Source organism: Perca flavescens, chromosome 14 (genome assembly GCF_004354835.1).
Source record: "Perca flavescens isolate YP-PL-M2 chromosome 14, PFLA_1.0, whole genome shotgun sequence".
Taxonomy (NCBI): Eukaryota; Metazoa; Chordata; class Actinopteri; order Perciformes; family Percidae; genus Perca; species Perca flavescens.
In genome coordinates this window covers 28,188,556-28,210,089 of record NC_041344.1, presented here as the reverse complement: position 1 = coordinate 28,210,089, position 21,534 = coordinate 28,188,556, and the positions used below count along the sequence as shown (strand labels likewise).

The 21,534-nt window shown below is 40.3% G+C and overlaps 2 protein-coding genes across 3 annotated transcripts in view; both read left to right on the top strand.

Moving 5' to 3' along the window:
* The first annotated feature begins 2,713 nt into the window (after positions 1 to 2,713).
* On the top strand, positions 2,714 to 11,076 carry sh3bgrl3 (SH3 domain binding glutamate-rich protein like 3). The gene is made up of 3 exons (XM_028598352.1): positions 2,714 to 2,828; positions 6,123 to 6,290; positions 8,189 to 11,076. The coding sequence occupies exons 1-3, from the start codon at positions 2,784 to 2,786 to the stop codon at positions 8,252 to 8,254; spliced, it is 279 nt and encodes a 92-aa protein (XP_028454153.1). The 5' UTR covers positions 2,714 to 2,783; the 3' UTR covers positions 8,255 to 11,076.
* Positions 11,077 to 12,572: 1,496 nt separating this feature from the next.
* The window catches only part of trappc9 (trafficking protein particle complex subunit 9), a 270,852-nt gene continuing 261,890 nt past the window's right edge, over positions 12,573 to 21,534 (top strand). For both annotated transcript variants that reach the window (XM_028597569.1, XM_028597568.1), the window contains exons 1-4: positions 12,573 to 12,658; positions 14,555 to 15,147; positions 18,957 to 19,102; positions 20,087 to 20,212. In XM_028597569.1, coding sequence (XP_028453370.1) covers positions 14,567 to 15,147; positions 18,957 to 19,102; positions 20,087 to 20,212 — 853 coding nt within the window. In that variant the 5' untranslated portion in view covers positions 12,573 to 12,658; positions 14,555 to 14,566. The remainder of the gene's footprint in view (positions 12,659 to 14,554; positions 15,148 to 18,956; positions 19,103 to 20,086; positions 20,213 to 21,534) is intronic.

Genomic DNA, 21,534 nt, shown 5'->3' with positions numbered 1-21,534 from the left:
AATCACTGACTGTATATATGTATATTGAAGTGATACTGACCACTGACTGTATATATGTATATTGAAGTGATACTGACCACTGACTGTATATACTGTATGTATATTGAAGTGATACTGACCACTGACTGTATATATGTATATTGAAGTGATACTGACCACTGACTGTATATATGTATATTGAAGTGATACTGACCACTGACTGTATATACTGTATGTATATTGAAGTGATACTGACCACTGACTGTATATATGTATATTGAAGTGATACTGACCACTGACTGTATATATGTATATTGTAGTGATACTGACCACTGACTGTATATATGTATATTGAAGCGATCCTGGCGTTAAAGACCAGCTGATCGCTGCCCGATTCTTTGAAATGAATGGCCGCATTGCATTAGGGGATAGGCCTATCGGCTTTGAATGCTTCCTGCTCGGATCATATCGTAATGTTCTGTATTACAGCATATACTGTAATATTTCACCGGTAATAAGACCGAAATAATATTATTAAAGTAAAGAAATGAATACCATGATAACATCTAAATAAATGTTGATAGATGTAGCATTATAGTTTAAAAAATATAAATCAACAAAAAAGCAATCCAGCTTCCCTGGCCGAAATATACCGAAATAATAACATAAAAAGAAATACATATACACCATGATAATATCTCGTGAATATTGTTGATTAAAACAGCGGTTATTGGGCTAAAAATACCAATAACTGTCACAGATTTCGAGTTAAGGGGCGGGGGGCGTGTTTTTTTCTTTCGTCGATATCCGACGGTGAGGGAATAACATGAATGTCTATCTGACGGACCCCCCTCGTCGAAAAATAACGTCAAGGGTACCCCTATTTCGTTGAAACTTGACGCCAGGGTCCTTGACCATGCGTCATACATTTGACGAGTAGGGAGTGAGACTGTGTTGATAAGAGACAGTGCTTATTTGAGAGAGAGAGTGAGAGAGAGAAAGAGAGAGGGGGCCAGTGTGTGTGTATATGTGTGTGTGTGTTTGTATATGTGTGTGTGTGTTTGTGTGTGTGTGTGTGTGTGTGTGTGTGTGTGTGTGAGTGCGTTAGTGAGTAAGTGAGTCTACAATTCTCTGAAAGAGGAATAAATTGGAAACAAAACATGACATAGAGAGGCAAAAAAAGGGGGCAAGTGTCTAAGGAGGAGTAAACGAAAGAAGAGACGTATGAATGGTACAATAAAGAGATGGACAAGAGGCATACAAAGTGTAAATGACAGGGATATTACACCTTGATCTAGGGGTAAATACAAGATGATTACAAAAGCGACAAATTCAAATATGAATAAAGTTCTGCACTGTCTCTTTAAACTGTGCAGCCACTACAGTGGTTCTCAGCATGGAGGCAGAGTAGAGTCAAGTTCACCAGAATGCAACAATGTATTTCCTGTCATCGTTTCCAATATTGAACATTTATTGTATTGACACGTGAAAAGAGAATGTCCATGCCCAAAGCCTAAACTGATGATCATCTGATGTGATTAATGTGTATTTTCATTGTTGATTAACCTGCCAATTATTTTATCAATGTATGTTTTGTCAGAAGATTTGTCCGATGAAATGTCCAAAACCCCCAAATAATTGTTTGCTGTAACATAAGACTAGGACATCCTCACAGCGGAGGTGCTGGAACTGGGGAATGTGTAGCATTTGAACTTGAAGTTACTTAAACAATTAAATTGATCATCAGAACTTATTGTATAAGCTATTCGTCTTGATCAGCTTATCATTTGAACAACTAATGCATTTTATTTTAAGCCTAATTTGGTAGTCCAGGTTAATAAGATCTTGTGGATATGTTCCAGAGTTACATACTTTTTTGTATGAAAAGACTAACTTTGAAAGACACTCACTTGATTTGACTACTTCAGACTTGCTGAAGTCTTACGTTAGCTTTGGCCTAACTTTACAAAGGATAATGCATTTTTAAACAGAACAAGGACTGCATATTGTATCAAGAATGTTTAACACTGACTGGAATTGCATTGATTAAGGGCTCTCTTCCTGGCCAGTATAAATGGAGGAACGATTACAGCTACCAATTATACATCAATAACTTTCAATATACAATGGCATGTGATCATATCTAGACAACATGTGAACCCATCCTCTAGGCCCTGAAACAGATTAGTCTGGCCATGAGTATATTGACATGTTTAGTTCAGTGGTGTAGTCTATGTGATACGCCACTTAAAAATGCCCAGTGACACGCAACAACATACTTTCCATTATATTTTTGACATGTTTTGAATTGTCATCTGTGTTTTTCTTCTTCACCTAGGCTAAATAAAGGTATTTCCACTGTAAATTGGTGCATAAAAGTGTATCCGAATGCAGGAAATGAAGTCGTTGATGCTCAAAACTTCCCTGGGGGACCCCCACACTATGATATGCCCCCCCATGTCCCATTCTGGCACATTACAATACACATTACTACAGTACAGTATACCCACTGCACCACTGGACTGTAAATATTAAGTCTATGTTTGAGATATGTTTTCTCTCATTTGGTGAGAGAAAAGGTAGATTCTGGCCAATATACAGAACAGTATGTACAATACATCTATAGACTACACCACTGGTTTAGTTACATCTGACTTGTTTCTGTTGATGTGAAAATGTATGTCTTTTATTTTGAAAACACGGTAAAACTTCCTCAGGTTTAAGTCGATAACTTTTCAGCTTGACGCAAGCGAGTGAACGCTACCCGCAAGCTGATACACAAAAGGAGCGGAGGACCTGCAGCAATGGGAATCAAACTGTACTACACCACCGTTACTGCATCGCGGACGGTGAGTCAAGTGACTGTAATTTCACGAACTTAACGTCATATTTGTGTTTTGAGCTCCGGTGGCAGCAGCTAACAATGCTCAGTCCACACACACACACACACACACAGACAACAGACACACCCAGCACCCTATCAGTAACCGCTTCCTCCTGACTAACGTTGCAGTGGGCCTATGCTACTCAGCGCCCATTTATATCATTATCGTAACGTCAGCATCATTGTCAAGTTGTAGGCTTAATGGAGATTAAAGTTATCAGTTGTAAATGTAACTAAAATAAAACTCAAATGACTTGCAAAGACGATTCAGGATGCATGGTTCCACCTTGTTTCCGTAAACTTGGTACGTTAGAGGGAAGGTGTTTTTTTGTTGTTGTTGTTTGGCCAGCTATTTGTGCAGAAATGTCTCCCCAAAATATGAATACGTATTACTTATCCTAAACAATAACACTACTATAGTGTCCTTTTTTTTGTACATAAGGCTGGCCCGGAATAGCTTACTGTAGCGACCATATGTATCCGTTTCCTGTACGGAGAACTGTACGCCAAACTTAATGTAAATATCTGTCAGTTTACGGTTGTAGCAAATATAGATTTGTATTGTTAGGGCTTTTTACGAAAAATATGTATTTATTGTTTCTGCTTTTATCAAATGTACTTAACAATTGTTATAAGGGGAATTTCATCTTTTGTAAGTAGCGTTAGCACACCTGCTCAATCTTGTTCCAACTAACATTACTGTAACGTTAGCTAGCTAGGTGGGTGGTAAGCGAGCATGAGGACCCGGTACTAAAATCTGAAAAGTAACTTAAGTAAGAGCTTGTCTGGTAGCTTACATGTCCGCCGAATTGACCATTGGACCCTGTCTTTCATGAAAAGTAAATCCTTTGCTGTTTGTGTTACTTCTATCCGCAGGATACTCTTAAATGGTTTCACCATATTTATAGTTCTATATCTATGGGTTTGACTTTGTAATGGAGTTTTGCTACATTCCATAGAATATATTTAGAGTGAATCAGTTGGAACAGGTTGACATCCAGACTGTCTGCAGACCTCAATAAACTGATGTCATTGAACACAACATCCCTTGTTGGAGTAATTCTTTTTACAGCACTGTGGAAAAACAGTGTATGGCTAAGCACTGGGATACACATCTGGTACCCATTAGGTGTGAGGAATTCATATAGTGAAAAAGTTGTGTGACGTGCACTAGGTTTTAACCCTCTCATGTGCTGTATCGCTGCTAGGTAACCTGTTGGCTTCTGGTTTGCTGTTGAAGCATTTTAAAGTGGCCATATTATGCTCATTTTCAGGTTCATAATTGTAATTTGAGGTTATATCAGAATAGGTTTAGCCTACATGGTTTAATTTTCAAAAAACGCCATATTTTTGATTTCTTAATTCATCTTCTAAATTGTTCTGTCATGGTATGACTCATCAACGATTTTAATGTGTGATGTTAATACACACAGCATTTCTACAAGGTTACAAGGTTGAGTGGTATAGGCTCTCTACCACTCAATTGGCTCAGAATGAAATACCTTACCGGCAAGTCCTATTTCAAATGTAGTAATAACCCTTTGAACATATTGTGTTCAGTTTTTTTGTTACTTTGTCAATATGCAATAACTTGAACTGCTGAGTCTGTTAAAGCAATTCCCCTTTTTAGCTTCAGTTGGTACTGGGTTTAGGTGTGGTCACTTTTACAAAAAAAACCTCCCAACTTCCTCATTCGCCCACGAAGATAGCTGCGCGTCCACTTGGTCTATTAATCATCACCCAGAAGCCAGAGAAAGCCTCTGCTTTTCAAAAGACACAGCCTCAAAAAGTACTTAAATCATATAGTTTGCGATTATTATTTCTCACACTAACGGCATGATAGCCATTTTAATCACCATTACAATTTCAGCTCAAATGATTATTTTGCAGATTGCATTTTGCTAGTAAACTCTTATTTTGCCTTGTGTTCTAAATGTAAAAAGAAAATAGGTAAAGTTCAAGTAGGAAAAGAGTGAAGGGAGATTTCCCAGTTCAAGGTGTTTTCGCTGTCGATTTGTTTACCTGTTTTTTAAGTTCAATAAATGCAACATCTTTCCAAAAGTCAATGAGTACTCGCATTAAAGCTATAGTGCGTAGTTTCTGTCGCCCCCATGAAGAATTCTAAGTAATGACAAGAATACTGTCGGCACTTCCATATGATACAGGCCTTCCTTGACTAATTTTTGGGCATTTCTGCCTTTATTCGATAGGAAAGCTGAGATATGAGATATGAAAGAGGAGAGGGGGAGGGGGGGGTGGAGAGACATACAGGAAAACTGTCACTGGTCGGACTCGAACCCTGGACCTTCTGCATCAAGGAATAAACCTCTGCATATGTGCGCCCGCTCTACCAACTGAACTAACCGGCCACTCTCTTCCTGCTTTTAAAGGCTGCATTACAGTAGAGTGATGTACTTTTCTGAACTTACCAGACTGTTCTAGCTGTTCTATTATTTGCCTTTTCCCCACTTAGACATTATGTCCACATTATTGATGATTATTTATCTAAAATCTCATTGTGAAGATATTTTGTTAAAGCACCAATAGTCAATCCTAGAATATCTTATCATATTATATTATCATATCATATCATATCATATCATATTATACTAATTTTCAGGTTCATAATTGTATTTAGAGGTTAATTTTACATGGTTTTGTTTTCAAATAACAGCATATATTTGTTGTACTGCACATTGCTACAGCTCCTCTTTTCACCCTGTGTGTTGAGCTCTCTGTTTTAGCTACAGAGTGAGGCATCACACTTCTGTCCCATCTTTGTTGGGAGTCGCACATGCTCAGTAGCTAGGTAAGGACTACTAGCCAGTCAGAAGCAGAGTATGAGGGCGTGCCATGCTAGCAGCTAGGTGAGCATTATAACCTGTGTTCCAAAGTGACCACGTTTGTCTCTGAAGTAAAGGCTGGACTACAATAGAGCTGTTTGGAGCAGTTAGTGAACAGTGTTTTCTGTTGGAGATGGTAAGTCTCTTTGGGGTGGACTTTGGGCTTTTTCACTTTATAAACCTACAACGTGCACAAAAAGATATAGAACACAATAAAGGAAAGGGGGGAAAAAGCCAAAAAGCATAATATGAGCTCTCTAAGTAATCGTGATTTCAATATTGACGAAAATAATCGTAATTATGATATATTTTCCATAATGGCACAGCGCTCTGCTCAGGGTTTAATGAAGTGACCGGGTTCTAGTGGTTCTGTATGTCAGTCGAGTCCATTTCTGATAGGCGCTGTGGTTTTTCAGGTGAAGTCTCAACAGGCAGAGGTGATGCGAATCCTGGAGAGTAAAAGCATCCAGTACGAGCTGGTCGACATCTCTGTGGGCGGGGAGCTCCGGGACGAAATGAGAAGCAAAGCAGGGAACCCCTCGGCAGTCCCTCCCCAGCTGTTCAATGAAGACCAGTACTGTGGGGTGAGGAAAACACACACACACACACACACACACACACACACACACACACACACACACACACACACCGTTATTTTTTTGTATTTTTTGTATATATTTTTTTTTAACTCTAGCAGTGCTTCTTCTTCTGCAATCTTGTGTTGTTAATGTTATTGTATATTCTAAACTGGCACCTAAGTCACCTATATTATTACAACAGGTATATCAGTATCAGCCTAAACAAAGCTTATAACAAGTATAGACATGCCAACTACATGTTTATGGTAGTACAGAGACTGTACCACTGTTATTGTCCACCAGAGAGCCCTTACAGGTTTCTATTACAACTGTAAAAAGTCCTGCTCGGTACATATTTTGCTCACAATTCTCTGATAACCTTCTTATAAAAACAAACAGCCGCCACCTGTTGATCAGTGGAGTAATGTGACCCCAGCAGGCAGCTGTTTTCAGAGAAAAAGCTGTAAAAACTGTACACTACCTGCTCAGCATGAGACTGCAGACCAGAGATGGGGGCTCGAGTCTGAGACTCGGACTCGAGTCACACGTAAGTCGCATAAACAGCTGACTTCAGACTTGACTTGTGACTGGACCCGAAATACCTGTTTTCATGCAATTATTGCTTTTTAAATCCTAAATTTATTCATGTAGCCTATTTCTATTTTCTTTTATTGGCGCATATACAGTACTTTGGGGAAACGTATGACGAGCTGCATGTCTCCCGCCCTGTGCCATAACGTGCAATGTAACGCATGCGTTATGCCTTATGTGCGTGCACTCACATATACAAAAATGCGTTGAGGATGGCGAAACCAAGTCCTCCCGGAGTTGTGCCTTTTGTCATTAATTTTGCTTTCTTTCTTTTTTTTGCTTTTTTCTGATGCGTTTGTCGCTTTTCTTTATTCTTTTGGGTGCTTTTTAAAATGTTTTTGTAACTTTTTCAACGCTTTTTTTTAATTCATGGTCAATAAAACACCCAAAAATCAATATAAGTAATCATTCATTTTACCTGCGAACAGGTAAAATGTACGTTGTATGGAACCCCCACAACGTATGGAACCCACACAACGTACATGCATGCATCCAAGTTATTTGGGGGGAATTTGGTTGTAAGAGACCCAGATTTCTGATATAAAAACTTTTGTAAATGGGTCAAGTTTGACCCGAGGACAACGCGAGGGTTACGACACGGGCCATCTTGTGCCCAGAAATCGAAACTGCAGGGTTTCCCGCAGCACTTTGCAGCTTAGGCGGCCGCCTGACGAAAGACGGGCATGCCGCCTTAACTAGATCGTTCCTCCCTTTCATTCCAAAACGAGACCAATTCACTTTAAATCAAACGGTGCCAAATTTCGGTACCCGAGAGCGCATAAGCGCGAGCATATCTGACGTCTCTGCATCTTGACAGAAAGCGCTCCGACTGCCCACACACACACACACACACACACACACACACACACACACACACACACACACACACACACACACACACACACACACACACACACACACACACACACACACACACACACACACACACACACACACACACACACAGAGCTGTGGTACCAACAGAGTGAAACAACGTTGACTTTGTTAAAGTCACCATGAGTCACGGCAATGCCGGTCAAGTGGTTGCAAGTGTGTTGAGGAAGGCCCCACTGAGTTTACTATGCCCTATTGCCCCCGGTCTGACAGCAATCCCCACCCTACATACTTGAACGTGAACTCTTAAGGTTTCAGTGGATACATGGCAGCTCTGTTTGAGCTCTCTGTTCACCATACAGTCCTAGCTCCCTAAAGCATTTCGGTGCATTGTTTGACGATTGTGAGACTACCCAGCTGGGATATCCGAATGTCTTTTTGTTTTCTCGTTTGCTGATTGACCCTCCTCCTCTCCACAGGACTATGAAATGTTTTCCGAGGCGGTGGAAGCGGATACACTGGACCAATTTCTGAAGCTGGCGTGAGGAGGGCGTAGGAGCGTCCTTCTCCATCTAAACCCCATTCCCTCAACCACCCACCCACCCTGTGTGGTAATAGAGACCCCTTTTATCCAGTCTCTCTCTCTCTCTGCACCACTGGCAGTATCCATTCACTTTCAATGCCATAATGAAGAATGCCAAATATCTTGTATCTAACTGATCAGAAGACACACATTCCCCCTCCCTGCCTGCACCATTGGACTCACTCTTAATCTGTTTTATTATGTTTTTATTCTCTTCTTTTCATTTTTGATTTCCCTGTCTGGCAGACTAGTGTTAATAGTCCCCTAGGAATCAAGGAGGTGTCGAAATGTGCGGTAATTAGGTCGACTTATCTCGGCCGCTGCCACTTGATCACTGGAGATTAAACTAATCCGCTGGATGACAACATTCAACCCAGAATCTTCCTGATCCTCTTGCAGACCCAACACGCAGTCATCACTCTCAGTCTTAACTACTTTGTTGTCTATTTGTTTTTGTAGCCTTTAAATTCCCCATGTTGTACATGACTGCACACTGTTTGTACCTCACAGTGCAAATGCACAGGGACGTAGCAAGGACTGTAATGTCCTTAAACCTAGTTAATTATGAGTTATAGCAGCTAAAAGATGACTTCTTTTTTTTATAATTTTGGTCCATTGGTCCCAATATGCAATATATGACACATGGTTTGGTTCTGAAGTGGGAACCCACTGACACTCATCTGACCTGTGTTAAGGAACGATAAAGCAGCCAGAACTTAAAACACATTTTTGGACAAATTCAAATTACTTTGAACTATTATTCATCTGAGACACATTTAAAAGTGTCCAGTATTTTTTTATTTTTTTTGTAAACAAACAAAAAGTTACGTTCACACGCATTGTCCTTGAGGTCTCCCAAAAGTCTTGAGGGCATTTCCTTTCCAAAGACAATCTAAAAAAATGTATTGTAAACGGTGCGTTGTTCACATCCGTGTTTGCTAGCAAGCAGTTCTCTTCATCTATATGAACATATTGCTACTCTTCTTGGCGCATTACTGCCACCAACGGTCAATCTGTGAAACAGCGTGGCAGGTGTGTGTATCGCCTGTGTGCGCGATATAAATACAAAACAGGGACCCAGTCGTAAAAACGTTGGTCCGTAGCGGTACCAGTGGTCAAAAAGTCTACACGGTCCCTTTTAGGCTAAGTTGTGGAAATGTCTACGAAAGATGAAGCCAGATGATATGTTGGTGACATCTATCGAAACTGACAAAAAAAAAAAGGCACACATACTAATTAAAGAATATTTTGGCTATAGTCCCCTGTAGGGACATGTGGGGGGGATTAACATACTGCAATGGAAATGTACACATAGTGGGCATATAATAGGTGGATTCTAGGGCTGCAACTAACAATTATTTTCATTGATTATTTTCTCGATTTAATCAATTAGCCGTCAGGTCTATAAATGTCTGAAAAACTGTTAAAATATGTCGATCACTGTTTTGATTATGAAAATAGTTTGCGATTAATTTAACAGTTGGCAACTAATGGATTCTTGATTAATCTTCGCGGCTCTAGGCCAACAACAAAAAAGGATTCAGTGTTCCCCCAGCAACATATCCTTCGGTGTGGAAACATTTCTACCTTCATGTTAGGAAATGTAATTGAAAGGAAACCTGATTGAACTGTTAAAATAATAGCTTAATTATTACTTAAAAATCATTAGACCGTTGTGCTGGCCGCCCTGCTGGTGTTTAGTATCCGAACACGTTTAATTTGGGAAACCGACCGCTCTCATTGGATATGTGACGATGGTCTCACCAATGGGCCAAACTTATGAAAAGGTTGGTTATCAGTGGTAGAACATTTCAGTAGTTGGCTGCTCAATTTTAGCAGCTAGTGGAGCAGAATGAACACATTTCATAATTTCACATTTGGTATATAAATATCTATATCTCTGTAATTGGCTTTGCAGCTGGGTTTTCACTGTAGTATTAGCATTTACCTGCCATCTTCTACTTTTTTCCCCAATCTGTTTTACTCTGTACAACTCTGTATTGTCGACTGACAGGGCAAAAGGACGGCAACCATATAGAAGAGAGCATATCGTATTGGATGGATTGGAAATGATTAGACTGAAAAGATATGAATCTTCTATCTTTTCATCCACGTAGCTTTTCATGCCTCCGGTTGATTTTGTGTTACAGTTGCTTCGACTGTCCTGGGCATGAAGATGCAGTAATGTGACTATGCACCGAAACCCTGCCTTATTCTCAATACAGACCCAAAGGTCAAAGCTGGTGTGTTTTAGATTGACCGAACTCAGTCTTACTAGCCTCACCACATGGGGAAAAATGAAGGCTTCACTTATTTGCTCTTTTATACGTACGTGCATTCATTCAGTTGATTGATCTCAGTTGAAATATAATGTCCATGTTTTGGGTTGCTTTGTTTTTTTTATTTTATTTTTTACTTACTGAGAACAACATGGTTTCTCTCTCTTACCCGTTACATCTGTCAGATACCCTTGCTTTCAAAATGGTGTTGTTATGGTTTGGGGATCCCTAGTGATGACCACCTTCACATCCAATGTTTGTGCACTGTTTTGTGAGTCAATGGTTGTAGATGTTTTGCCTGTTATTGATGTATATTCACTATGAATCATGTTTTAGACATTCCATGTCTCTCTCTCTCTCTCTGAGCTCCTGCTTTGCTTTTGGACCAATTCACCTGGGCCAAATAAGAAGAAGAAAATAGGGAATAAAATGCTGTTGTCTTCCAAGAAGATTGTGAAAAGTGATTTCATGGGTGAAAAAACTAAATAAAATGGAGTTGAATCTACCTGTCTGAATTTTTTTTATTTTTTTTTTATTTTATTAAATTCATCTATGGGACTGATCTAAAACCTTATGCCCAAATCAACTCTGGCATCTTGAAAGTCAGATCCAATTTTAAAAAAAGAAAACAAACGTAGTTAAAATATCGTTCTGTCATTTTCTATTAATAGTCCTCATTCTATGAGGAATTTAACAGGATAGTGAGGGGACATGTGCTCACACACAAGAGGGTCCATTTCTAATTTGCAAGCCAGTGGAATATTCTGATTGCCAATACACTTGCAGTACATCTTCCGCACTCTGGATCTGCAGTGTCAGTACATTCATAGCAATGTTGCGTGTCAGCTTGACTTTATTAATAACAATGTGTTCTATGTCAGCGCAAATACTTTTTAGTAGGAAAAAAAGTCTCTATAAAGAGGAACTATACAGCGATTGAACAACCAGCCTTGGACCTGGAAATCATTTAAATGCTGATGGGAAAAAGTGAAAAGACTTGCACAAAGATGGTAGAAAGAAGGAAGTAAGGCAAGAATAGGTCGAAAATAGTAATACAAACACAGTAGAAAGAAGGAAGGCAAAACAGCGACAAAAACTTTGAAAACAGCGATAAACTTGGAGAAAAAAAAGACACTACAGCCTTGGAACTGAAAAACATTTTGCAAAAAAATCTTACAGTCCTCCGAAGTACCCCTAGGGGTACACGTACACCCATTTGAGAAACCCTGTTCTATGCCATGCTGAAACATGACATCAAGTTTGTACGCACAGACCTAGTTTGTTAGTGTAACAACTAGTTTCATATGATTGGCTAATATGAGGTCATTCATATAATATGTTCATTTAAATTCACATTCTTCAGTTATTAGGAAATCAGAGTTAGCATTTGAAGAACCACTTTAATCATGAGGTTCTGCTCAGTTGCAGTAGCTCATTTGTTCTCTAGGCGGTACCGAAGGCGGATATTACACTTCTACCAAAGCATCTTCCACGTTTGCAGAAGAAGAAGAAGAAGAAGAAGAAGGCGACGATACATCTATGCGACGAAGAAGAAAATAGAACTCAAGCTACAACGAGCTACAGCAGGAAACAACGATCCTGATTTCGAAAAGAAAAGCAAAGCATTGTGGCATAGTCATCTTGTGTGCTAGGAATACGATGCAAACATGCAATTCCACTCAATTATGTGCATAATATTGGCTAAAGGGTGGATAGGAAATGCTGTGGAAACAACCCAATACAATAGCATATTTGCCCAGATAAGCATTGCTCCCTACCACACATGATGATGATAATAGGCTATAACTAGCTTATTATATTCCCCAAATCTGTTGATGATTGTCACTGGGAAAATATTTGTGATGTGGATATGAGGGGAACACAGATACAGACATTCATCTTTCATTTTATCTAATAACTCCATGCTGGATTAGCTGCAAGACTGGGCTTGTGAGTGTTTTATTTTGAAAATGGCCACCGGATGTTCCACTCTTGAGTAGCATTAAGTGTTGCAAAAAAAAAAAAACACTGGTCCAAAACAAGGAAGCTGTAACACTTGACAGGTTACTGCTAGTGATACAGGCAACGTGAGTAAACGTTATATATTTAAGGCATTGGTGTGAAAGACAAAAAAAAGAAGCTAACCGAGCTGATATGTGCATGTATGACCCTTGTTATTTCAGTCAGCGTTGTTACTGTGTGACTGGCATGAGCAGCCAATTCGTAGGCTAGCCTAGCTCAGCTGTGCAAGCCTAGTCTAGCTAAGCTAATCTATGCTAGCTGACACAAATGTTTTGAAAACAATTATATCTACCTTAACGTAAGCTATTTCTCTTTAAAATAAAATCAGCGAAATATAAGCTAAAGACACGAGGGCTTTTGTTTAGTTTACATGCCTCGTGTTCGTCACATTTGACCAGTGTAACTATGTTGTCAGCTTCCACCTTTAGCTAGCTAGCTGACACTGCTTGGTGTTTATGTTAGCAAAGACAGCAGCAGCAGCTGTGGCTCTGCTCTTCGGGGCAAGCCAGGTAACGTTGCATTTAGTTAACGTTAGAAAGTTATCGTTTTTTGGACTATTTAGGAGTCGCCGGGATCCAGTTTTACATCACAGACTCCAAGCAACACTTTTTCATTCAAACGTCAAAGGCTGTTTTGGAGTACACGTCATACTGAACACTAACGCAGCTAATGTTTGTTAGTGTTCATTAACAGGGAATAGCCACGGGCCAAATTGGTTCGGTTTTTCACTTAATTGTTGAATAAGTATATTAGTATCTCTAAATTATTTTGCTCTCTTTAATGATATGTTAAAGGACCAATGCACCCAACGTACAAACATTTTTTGGGAGCATGCCTATGTTACCATAGCCCTATGTTCCCACATTTCTAAGATTTTTTTTTCTCCAAAATTAGGCCCTATGTTCCCACAATTCCTTTTTCATAAATTTGTATCCTATTGTATCCCCCTTTCTCCCAATTTGGTAGCCAATTACACCCAACCTATTATACAGTAGCAATGGACTACAGATGGAATGTAACCCTAACCCTTACATAGGGCCTAATTTTAAGAAAATTCTTAGAAATGTGGGAACATCTAGGGCTGTTGGAACATAGGACCTAATTGTCAGTGGAAAAACAATTCGTAGAATTGTGGGAACATATGGCTGTGGGACCATTAGGCTGTGGGAGCATAGGGCTGCCCGCTGTTTTTCTCCCCTACTGTAATAATACATATTCATGCTGATGTTTTATTTTTATTATATGCGCCTAGGTTCTGAGATATTTACCCCTTAAAAAGTTTACCTCCACCCCAATACAATGGTGGTGGTGAAAGAGTCCTTTGAGGTGCTCATTGAAAATGTGCATTTAAAAGATTCAACAGCAGTATCCTGCTTGATTTGGAGAATTTGGGTTGTGAAGACTTGTCTTTGGAACTACTTTCTATTAGGGATGAAAAAAATTTTTCGACCGTTTTTAAAATAGATTTTTTTCCCCCTAGAATTATTTTTTTTTACCAATTGACCTAAATATTTTGTATTCATACGGTACAGCTGACGGCGACTACATCATGTCCTTGTCCAGCAATTGTCAGACTGACTGACATGTGATGTGCATTCTTCTTCTTAGAAAACAATTTGTTTTTAGAAATGTCTCATGGTATATTGTCTCTAGAAGTGCATCATTCAACTTTTGTTTTTGTTAAAGAAGGAAAAGAAGAAAAAAAATACTATGAAATTGCAATACGTCTAGAATTGGAATAAATTAAAATCGCCATACAAGTCAAAGGCACCCATGTATCATTAAAAAGAATCGAATTGGGACAAAAGGATATCGTCCCAGCCCTGCTTTCTATAGAAATGTAGGAAGGGTTAAATCAAAACTTAAGTTATGATAATTAGGATGCACAGAAGTTATTGTGGTAATAATGATCTGCTCCAATAAATGTGTTTTATTTTAACTTTTTTATCTGTCCCATGAAGCCACATGTGAAGATGAGCGTCCCAGACTACATGCAATGTGCCGAGGACCACCAGACGGTACTAGTGGTGGTCCAGCCGGTTGGCATAGTGCCCGAGGACCAGTTCTTCAAGATCTACAAACGCATCGCCAGCGTGAGCCAGGTGAACATCAGAGACTCGCAGCGCCTCCTCATCCGCTACCGCCACCACTATCTGCCCGAAAACAACGAGTGGGGGGACTTCCAGACGCACCGCAAGGTGGTGGGCCTCATCTCCATCACCACCTGCGCCTCGGCCAAGGAGTGGCCCCAGACCGCCGAGCGCTTCCACGGACAGAAGGAGGTGTACAGCTCCACGCTGTACGACTCGCGCTTGCTGGTGTTCGGGCTGCAGGGAGATGTTGCAGAGCAGCCGCGGACGGATGTGGCCTTCTACCCCAGCTTCGAAGACTGCCCAGATGTGGAGAAGCGAGTGGATGACTTTGTGGGGTCCATATTTATTGTTCTGGAGTCCAAGCGGCTCGACCGGGCCACGGACAAGTCGGGCGACAAGATCCCACTGCTCTGTGTGCCCTTCGAGAAGAAGGACTTTGTGGGTTTGGACACGGATAGCAGGTGAGTTGTTTCGGTTTTCTGCACCATAACCACTTTTTCAAAAGCACTTTAGCATTTAAAAAGCTGGTTAAGGAGTGCTTTAATGTCCACCGCAGCCAGTTTATGCGATATACTGTATATACTGCATTACTGGCAAGTGTGTGATTGTTTCTGTGTCAAGTTGCTTGTTACATCAGCCTTGCCTCCTCAAAAATCTGTCCCGTGTTTTTTAGATTTTTGCTGCGTTCATTTTCATTTGTTTACCTTGGTTTATTTGTCTTTCTTCTTTTTTTCTTTCTTTCATACTGTCCTGTGAGTTTATTGTTGGGTGTGAAAAGGTGAGATGTTGGACTCATAAGTTTATTTAACCCGATAGCGATCCCATCAGCTTTAGCTCTGCCCTGAAAGAAACCGCCAGACCTCGGTGCTGTTGTGCATTTGCTCACGGCTCCAAGCCAAACTCATCGCTCCTCAACAGGTTTCAATTTTGACACAAATTCCTACGGAAAAAGCTCCGTTAATGCTAGGGGCCAAAAACATCCCCTTAGCTGTTAGAATAACAGTGGTATGAATACACGCTGTCAGCGAAATAGTCTAACAGTAACACTAGCCACTTTAATTAAAAGAAGGCCTAAATTACATGTAGAGGAATCGAGGCTCATCACAACCCCCCCCCAATACTACATAACAGTTTGTTGCAGTAGTTGTACACACATGTTATGTCGCCAATCTTGACACTGTCCCAGTAAAGGAAACTGCTAAGTTATATTCAGTTGACCACACAGTGTTCACAGAGGCCCAGCGGCCACTTTTTCTGTCTCTGCTACTAATTTATGTTCTTCCCGAGGGAAGTTAAAGCACCATACCCGTGTTTTTCTCTGCTTTTGCGCATTTACAACAATTACGTGTATATAATCTTCAATGTGCCAATCTGTCCCCTCTCCTGGCAGACACTGGTTTCACTATGTACTAGGGGTGGGGATCTCACCAGAGGCCTTACGATACCATATCATCACGATACTTATGTCACCACACGATATCATTGTGATTTTTAAACATATTGCAATATTCTGCGATATATTCAAATTTTTCCCAAATTCAAACAATGTCCCCAAAAGGAAACGTTGTAAACATCTGTTTTATCTAAAAAGATTTTATCTCATTTGTTCATCTCACTTAAGTGTTATTGCTGCAAAATGGGATTGTCAAGAAGACAAACTGACCAACACATATACAGTTGTGCTCATAAGTTTACACACCCATGCTAAAGTTGACTAAAAAGAAGAATATGACAAAAAGCAGAAATTAATCTTAATGCCTTAATTAATAAAATTAGGAAAAATCCAACCTTTTTAAGGACACCAATTTTCTTTGTGAATGTATAGTGTATCGTAAATAAATAAATGTTCTTCCTTAAAATACAGGGGGCATAAGTATAGACACCCCTATGTTAAATTCCCATAGAGGCAGGCAGATGTTTATTTCTAAAGGCCAGTTTTCATGGATCCAGGATACTATGCATCCTGATAAAGTTCCCTCGGCCTTTGGAATTAAAATAGCCCCCCCACATCATCACATACCCTTCACCATAACTAGAGATTGGCATAGGGTACTTAACATAGGATCATCTCTCAGTGCAAATCAAACCAGCTATTAGGCTAACTGAAATTAAACCAAGGCTTGTATCATGTGAATGCCACAACAGTGATGTTGTCATTACTTAGTGAAATATTGTTTCATAATGTATAGGAACAAGCATGTTTGCAATTAGATTTTTTTTTTTTTTTTTTTTAATACATTACAAAATTAACTGAAACCATTGGCCAGCGTATGCTTTTGGAAAATGCTCAACCTGAAATTACTATATTTGCCATTCAAAGTAAGTAATATTTCTATTAAAAACACTGGTATGGTCCTTTTTTTAAAGGAGGAGCTGATGGTTTGGACCCATTGAACACAGTTTGGCACAGTCAATGCTACTGAGGTCTGTCCGTGCTTCAGGGGAACATTTGGATTGGGAAGGTGCCGTCTGGGAGTTTGTCTGTTTGGCTGTAAATGCTGGAGCGACAAGCTGGCCACGCATCATCATCATGGATCTTATTTTCATGAGAGCATAAATTCCCTTCCAGCTTGGCATAGCACTGCAGCTACTCGTATAAACATGAGTTTGGTAACGCCATCCGTGTACAAAAGTCCAGTTTCATTGCTGTGGTTCTTTTTTTTTTTTTTTTTTTTTTTTTTCTTTCATGGCTCCATAATGAGCAGCCTTTTCATTTGAGTTTTATTCTGACGCAGAACTAGGGTTGGGTACCGTTTGGATTTTTACAATTCCGATGCTGAACCGGTACTTTTAAAACGATTCCAATTACAAACCGATTCTTGAAAATCTGAAAAATGACATCAAAGAGACTCCTTTTTATAGTGTTTTTTTTTTTTATTTTTTTTTTGTTGAAAATTATTTAAATTTAACATATTAATGTTTTCAAGTACTTAAATATATAATAAGTAAACCAATAACAACAGTTACACTATTAACAAGTAACAACAAAATAAATGAGTTGGTATGCCAACCAGCAGAAAAATGACCATATTTGCTTTCTCTGGCAAGATATGACACCTCTCTTGACTTATGCCATGTCCTGCCAGGAGAAAACTCTCTCAGATGGTGTCCAAGAGGTCTGTACACACCCAGGTATGAGTTTGAAAGGGCAGACAATTTGGGGAGGCTGTCCCGTCTCCCCCACCACCAGGCTACAGGCTCTTGTCCTGAACGATAGACTAGCAGAGCAAGTGTTAATATGTTTACTAGCGATTACGTGTAGTCAGGAGCGACGGAGGGAAAATATTTCAGTCGGAACCTAAATTTGAGTTCTAATGCGGTCCGAATACTACCGTTTGTGTAGGAACAGGTTCCATAGTGGAACCGGGTTTCGGTACCCAACCATACACAGAACACCTTTTATTGTTGTTCAGGAGTAGCTTACTTCCAGAAGACTCAAATGTCTTGTACAAATAGAAACTGTTCCTCCATAATAGCTCCCCTGTGTCCTCCTGGTGAAGCTACTCCTTCCTTAGTCCCCAGGTGCATCTTAACTTCCCTTATTTGATATCTCCTCGCTCCTCGGTTGAACCGGAAGTTGTTCTGGCCCTCCTTTTACGAAGGCCGTCCTCAAAGCTCTTATTCCGGCCCTGAGGATGGAGGGATGGAGGGATGGAGGGATGGAGGGATGGAGGGATGGAGGATGGCTCTCTGAAGCGAGAGACGCACGAGAGCAGCCTTTCCAGAAGCCGTAGCAGCTGAAAGCCGTTGCTATCTCCTCCGCCCATACAGCTGACGAATTCACGTGATGCATCAGAGGAAAGGACGTGTCAACCCTCTCAACACGCATTTCCTCGTTTCCTCTCCTCGCATGATTTCCTCCGTCTCTCCCAAGCTTCCTTGGTGGGACGGACGTGCTAGGAAGGGGAGGCAAGTGGAGGAGCCGAGGATGCAATTTAAGGGAAGTGAGATGCACCCGTCGGTGTCATTGTGCGAGAGTACAGGGCTGTAGGTCGGCTCATGGCCTCTGTCCTCGTTTGGTTGCTCCCCTTTGCTTGTGCTTTCCCACCCCGTAGTGTACATTCCCCCTGTAGCTGACTGATAAGATTCCCCCGAGTCTCCTCTCCTGACACCCCGCTGACATAAGAAATGACAATAGCCGAAACTCAGAGCGGTCCACTATATGAATCGACCAAAATCAATTTAAAAGAAGGGAAAAAATAAAATGAAACTATTATTCAAGCTGCTGTTGTCTGAAAAAGTATTTCTCTCTCCTGCTGCTGTCTCTCAGGCATTATAAAAAGCGTTGCCAGGGGCGGATGAGGAAGCATGTCGGGGACTTGTGTCTCCAGGCAGGCATGCTGCAGGACGCCCTGGTCCACTACCACATGGCCGTGGAGCTGCTCAGGGGGGTTAATGACTTCCTCTGGCTGGGTGGTAAGTCTGGAGAATGGGGGCTTATTACTAAAAGACGGGATTGAATGGTTTTTATTTCTTATTTGACCTAGGCTACTCGTCCCCATTCGACGCACCTGTCTCACGTTTATAGATGTGAAAAAGTATTTTTTTCTGGTCCAAGGAGACAATAACATTATAATATTAATAATATTCAACATAAACGCATACAACACAGAAGCTTCCTTACAATATGGTTATTAGTACAATTGTGACGGATATGTACTGAGCGGGAGATTTTACAGTTGGAAAATAAACTCGTCAGTGCAGTGTTAAACTATGTAATGGTTTTCTAAATGATCTCAAACATATCTTTAGTATTTTGGTGCTGCCAATTCTTATTTCTTAGTCAACCTACACAAGGCTTTATATCTGCGATAAGCCAATAAATCCAAATAATATTTGCCTCGTCAATGTATTGGTCAAGCTCTTACATCAGCTGTTGATCCTGGAAATATGAATTTTCTCCTGGGTTTGAGTTGGTGTCGTCTATCTTACAGTCCATTTGTTCTATGCAGTTTGCTGATGCTCTTATCTGCACTGACATGCAGTGAATTCAACAGTAGAATATGTTTCAGCTTCTTAAATCACAAAAAAAAGTTGACTCAACAATCAGCAGTGTAAACTCATGGCTTTAACTATCCAGCGCCCTTTAGAGGCTACTGAAAGACTAACCGAACAAACGGACTCCAAAACAATTTCTTTGCCCGGGCCATAAGAAAACGACCACAATGCATTTGCTATTTCATCTCATCATGGCGCCCCCTCCCACGTGCAATTATTATGTATTCATGTATCTATTTAATTGAATGTATGTGATGTTTTGTGTCTTTCACTAAACATAAGGGGTTTTCAGATTTCGTTGTTTGGTACAATGATAAAAAGGCTATCTATCTATCTATCTATGAAAGAAGAATAAATAAGAGCCAAGCAGAGACGGAACGTTTTGTCTCTGTGCCCTTGTAGCTGCGTTGGAGGGTTTGTGTTCGGCCTCTGTCATATTCCACTACCCTGGAGGCACGGCGGGGAAGACTGTCGCACGCAAGCCAAGCATCTCCCAGCCGGCAGACGCAGGGAAACGCCACAGACCAGGTGAGCGCATCCCTTTTGTAAACCGACTGATTGAAACCGTGGCCCGGAAGGAATAACAACTGAGGGCTGTTGTCTGTGAGCGAGTTGTGATTGTACGAGAATGCCACTGCTGACTGGCAACGCAAACACCGCTACGCTTTGCTCAGCTAAGCTGCTTTTCTTTGTGTGCAGAGTACAAGATGTCGGCTTCCTAAAACTGCAGAAGCTTTGTTATTGACCCCGATGACTGCTAATTTGGTTTAAACTTAACCTCGCTACCTATTAACACGGTGTTCTGTTAACAAGGCCTTGCACGTAACTACACGATGAGTAGGGCGTCGTCCTGTAGCAGTTATCTAAGCATTGAGAAAGAACTGCTCTTATAATGCTTGGAGGATATCTGAGGATTGAGTAATTTAGTGTTGCATCTAATGATTATTTAAATGATTTGAGTACTTAACAGCTTATTGTTTAATTGTTTAGCTACATCAGCTTCACAGCGGTTTGAAATTAGATAGTTAAATTCAACTTTATTCTCAATGCGCACCGTGAAAATAAGTACAGTGCAACACAGTTTAGCATCTGACCATCAAACGGTGTCAAAGTGCATATATTTAGAGAGAGAGAGACATGAATGAATGCACAAAATCAACAAAAAACATTATACAAAATGTACAGTGCAAGTGAATGCAGCCTCGATACAGTACGGACAGAACAAATGCATTCTGTATATGTTTACAGCAAAAAAGTAGCCAAGTGTAATAAACGGTATGAACAGAAAGCATGTATGTTATACGTGTAGTGTAAAAGAAGCTCAATGGTGTTTTTTTGCCTCCAACAGCGCTTTCCAGGCAGTTAACCCTAACCTTAACCCTAAATGTAACCATTGCCACGCCGTTGGGGGCAAAAAAAAACACCAAACACCGTAAAAGAAGTGATAGTGGAGTAAAATATAGACGCAGAAATACAAAAAGATCCAGATAACTAGAGGAGTAAATACAAGGGGCACTGAGTCATTGTGGTGGTAGCAGTGGTATTGCAATAATAGAAGGCAAACAAATATTTAATTTGAATTAGAATGTTTAATCCCCATGTATGTGGTTATCTTTTTTTCCTGATAAATGACTTGCATTGTCACCAATACATTTTATCTGAAACTAATCACTTGCTCACTAAATTATTTCAGCACTAAAGCAAAATGACAAGTTTAACGAGAACAGACAAGTGCATTCAGTATTACTCACCGAAACGCATTGTGTGTCCAACAAACGCGTTGAGCGCATTTGCTTCCTCATAAAAACGTGCGATACTGCTATAAAAGTCTGGACTTCGCATTGTTACAT

Coding starts and splice junctions, on each gene's coding strand:
- sh3bgrl3 (XM_028598352.1), top strand. CDS start 2,784: ATGGGAATCAAACTGTACTACACCACCGTTACTGCATCGCGGACG. Junction 2,829..6,122: donor CCGTTACTGCATCGCGGACG/GTGAGTCAAGTG, acceptor GTGGTTTTTCAG/GTGAAGTCTCAACAGGCAGA. Junction 6,291..8,188: donor ATGAAGACCAGTACTGTGGG/GTGAGGAAAACA, acceptor TCCTCTCCACAG/GACTATGAAATGTTTTCCGA.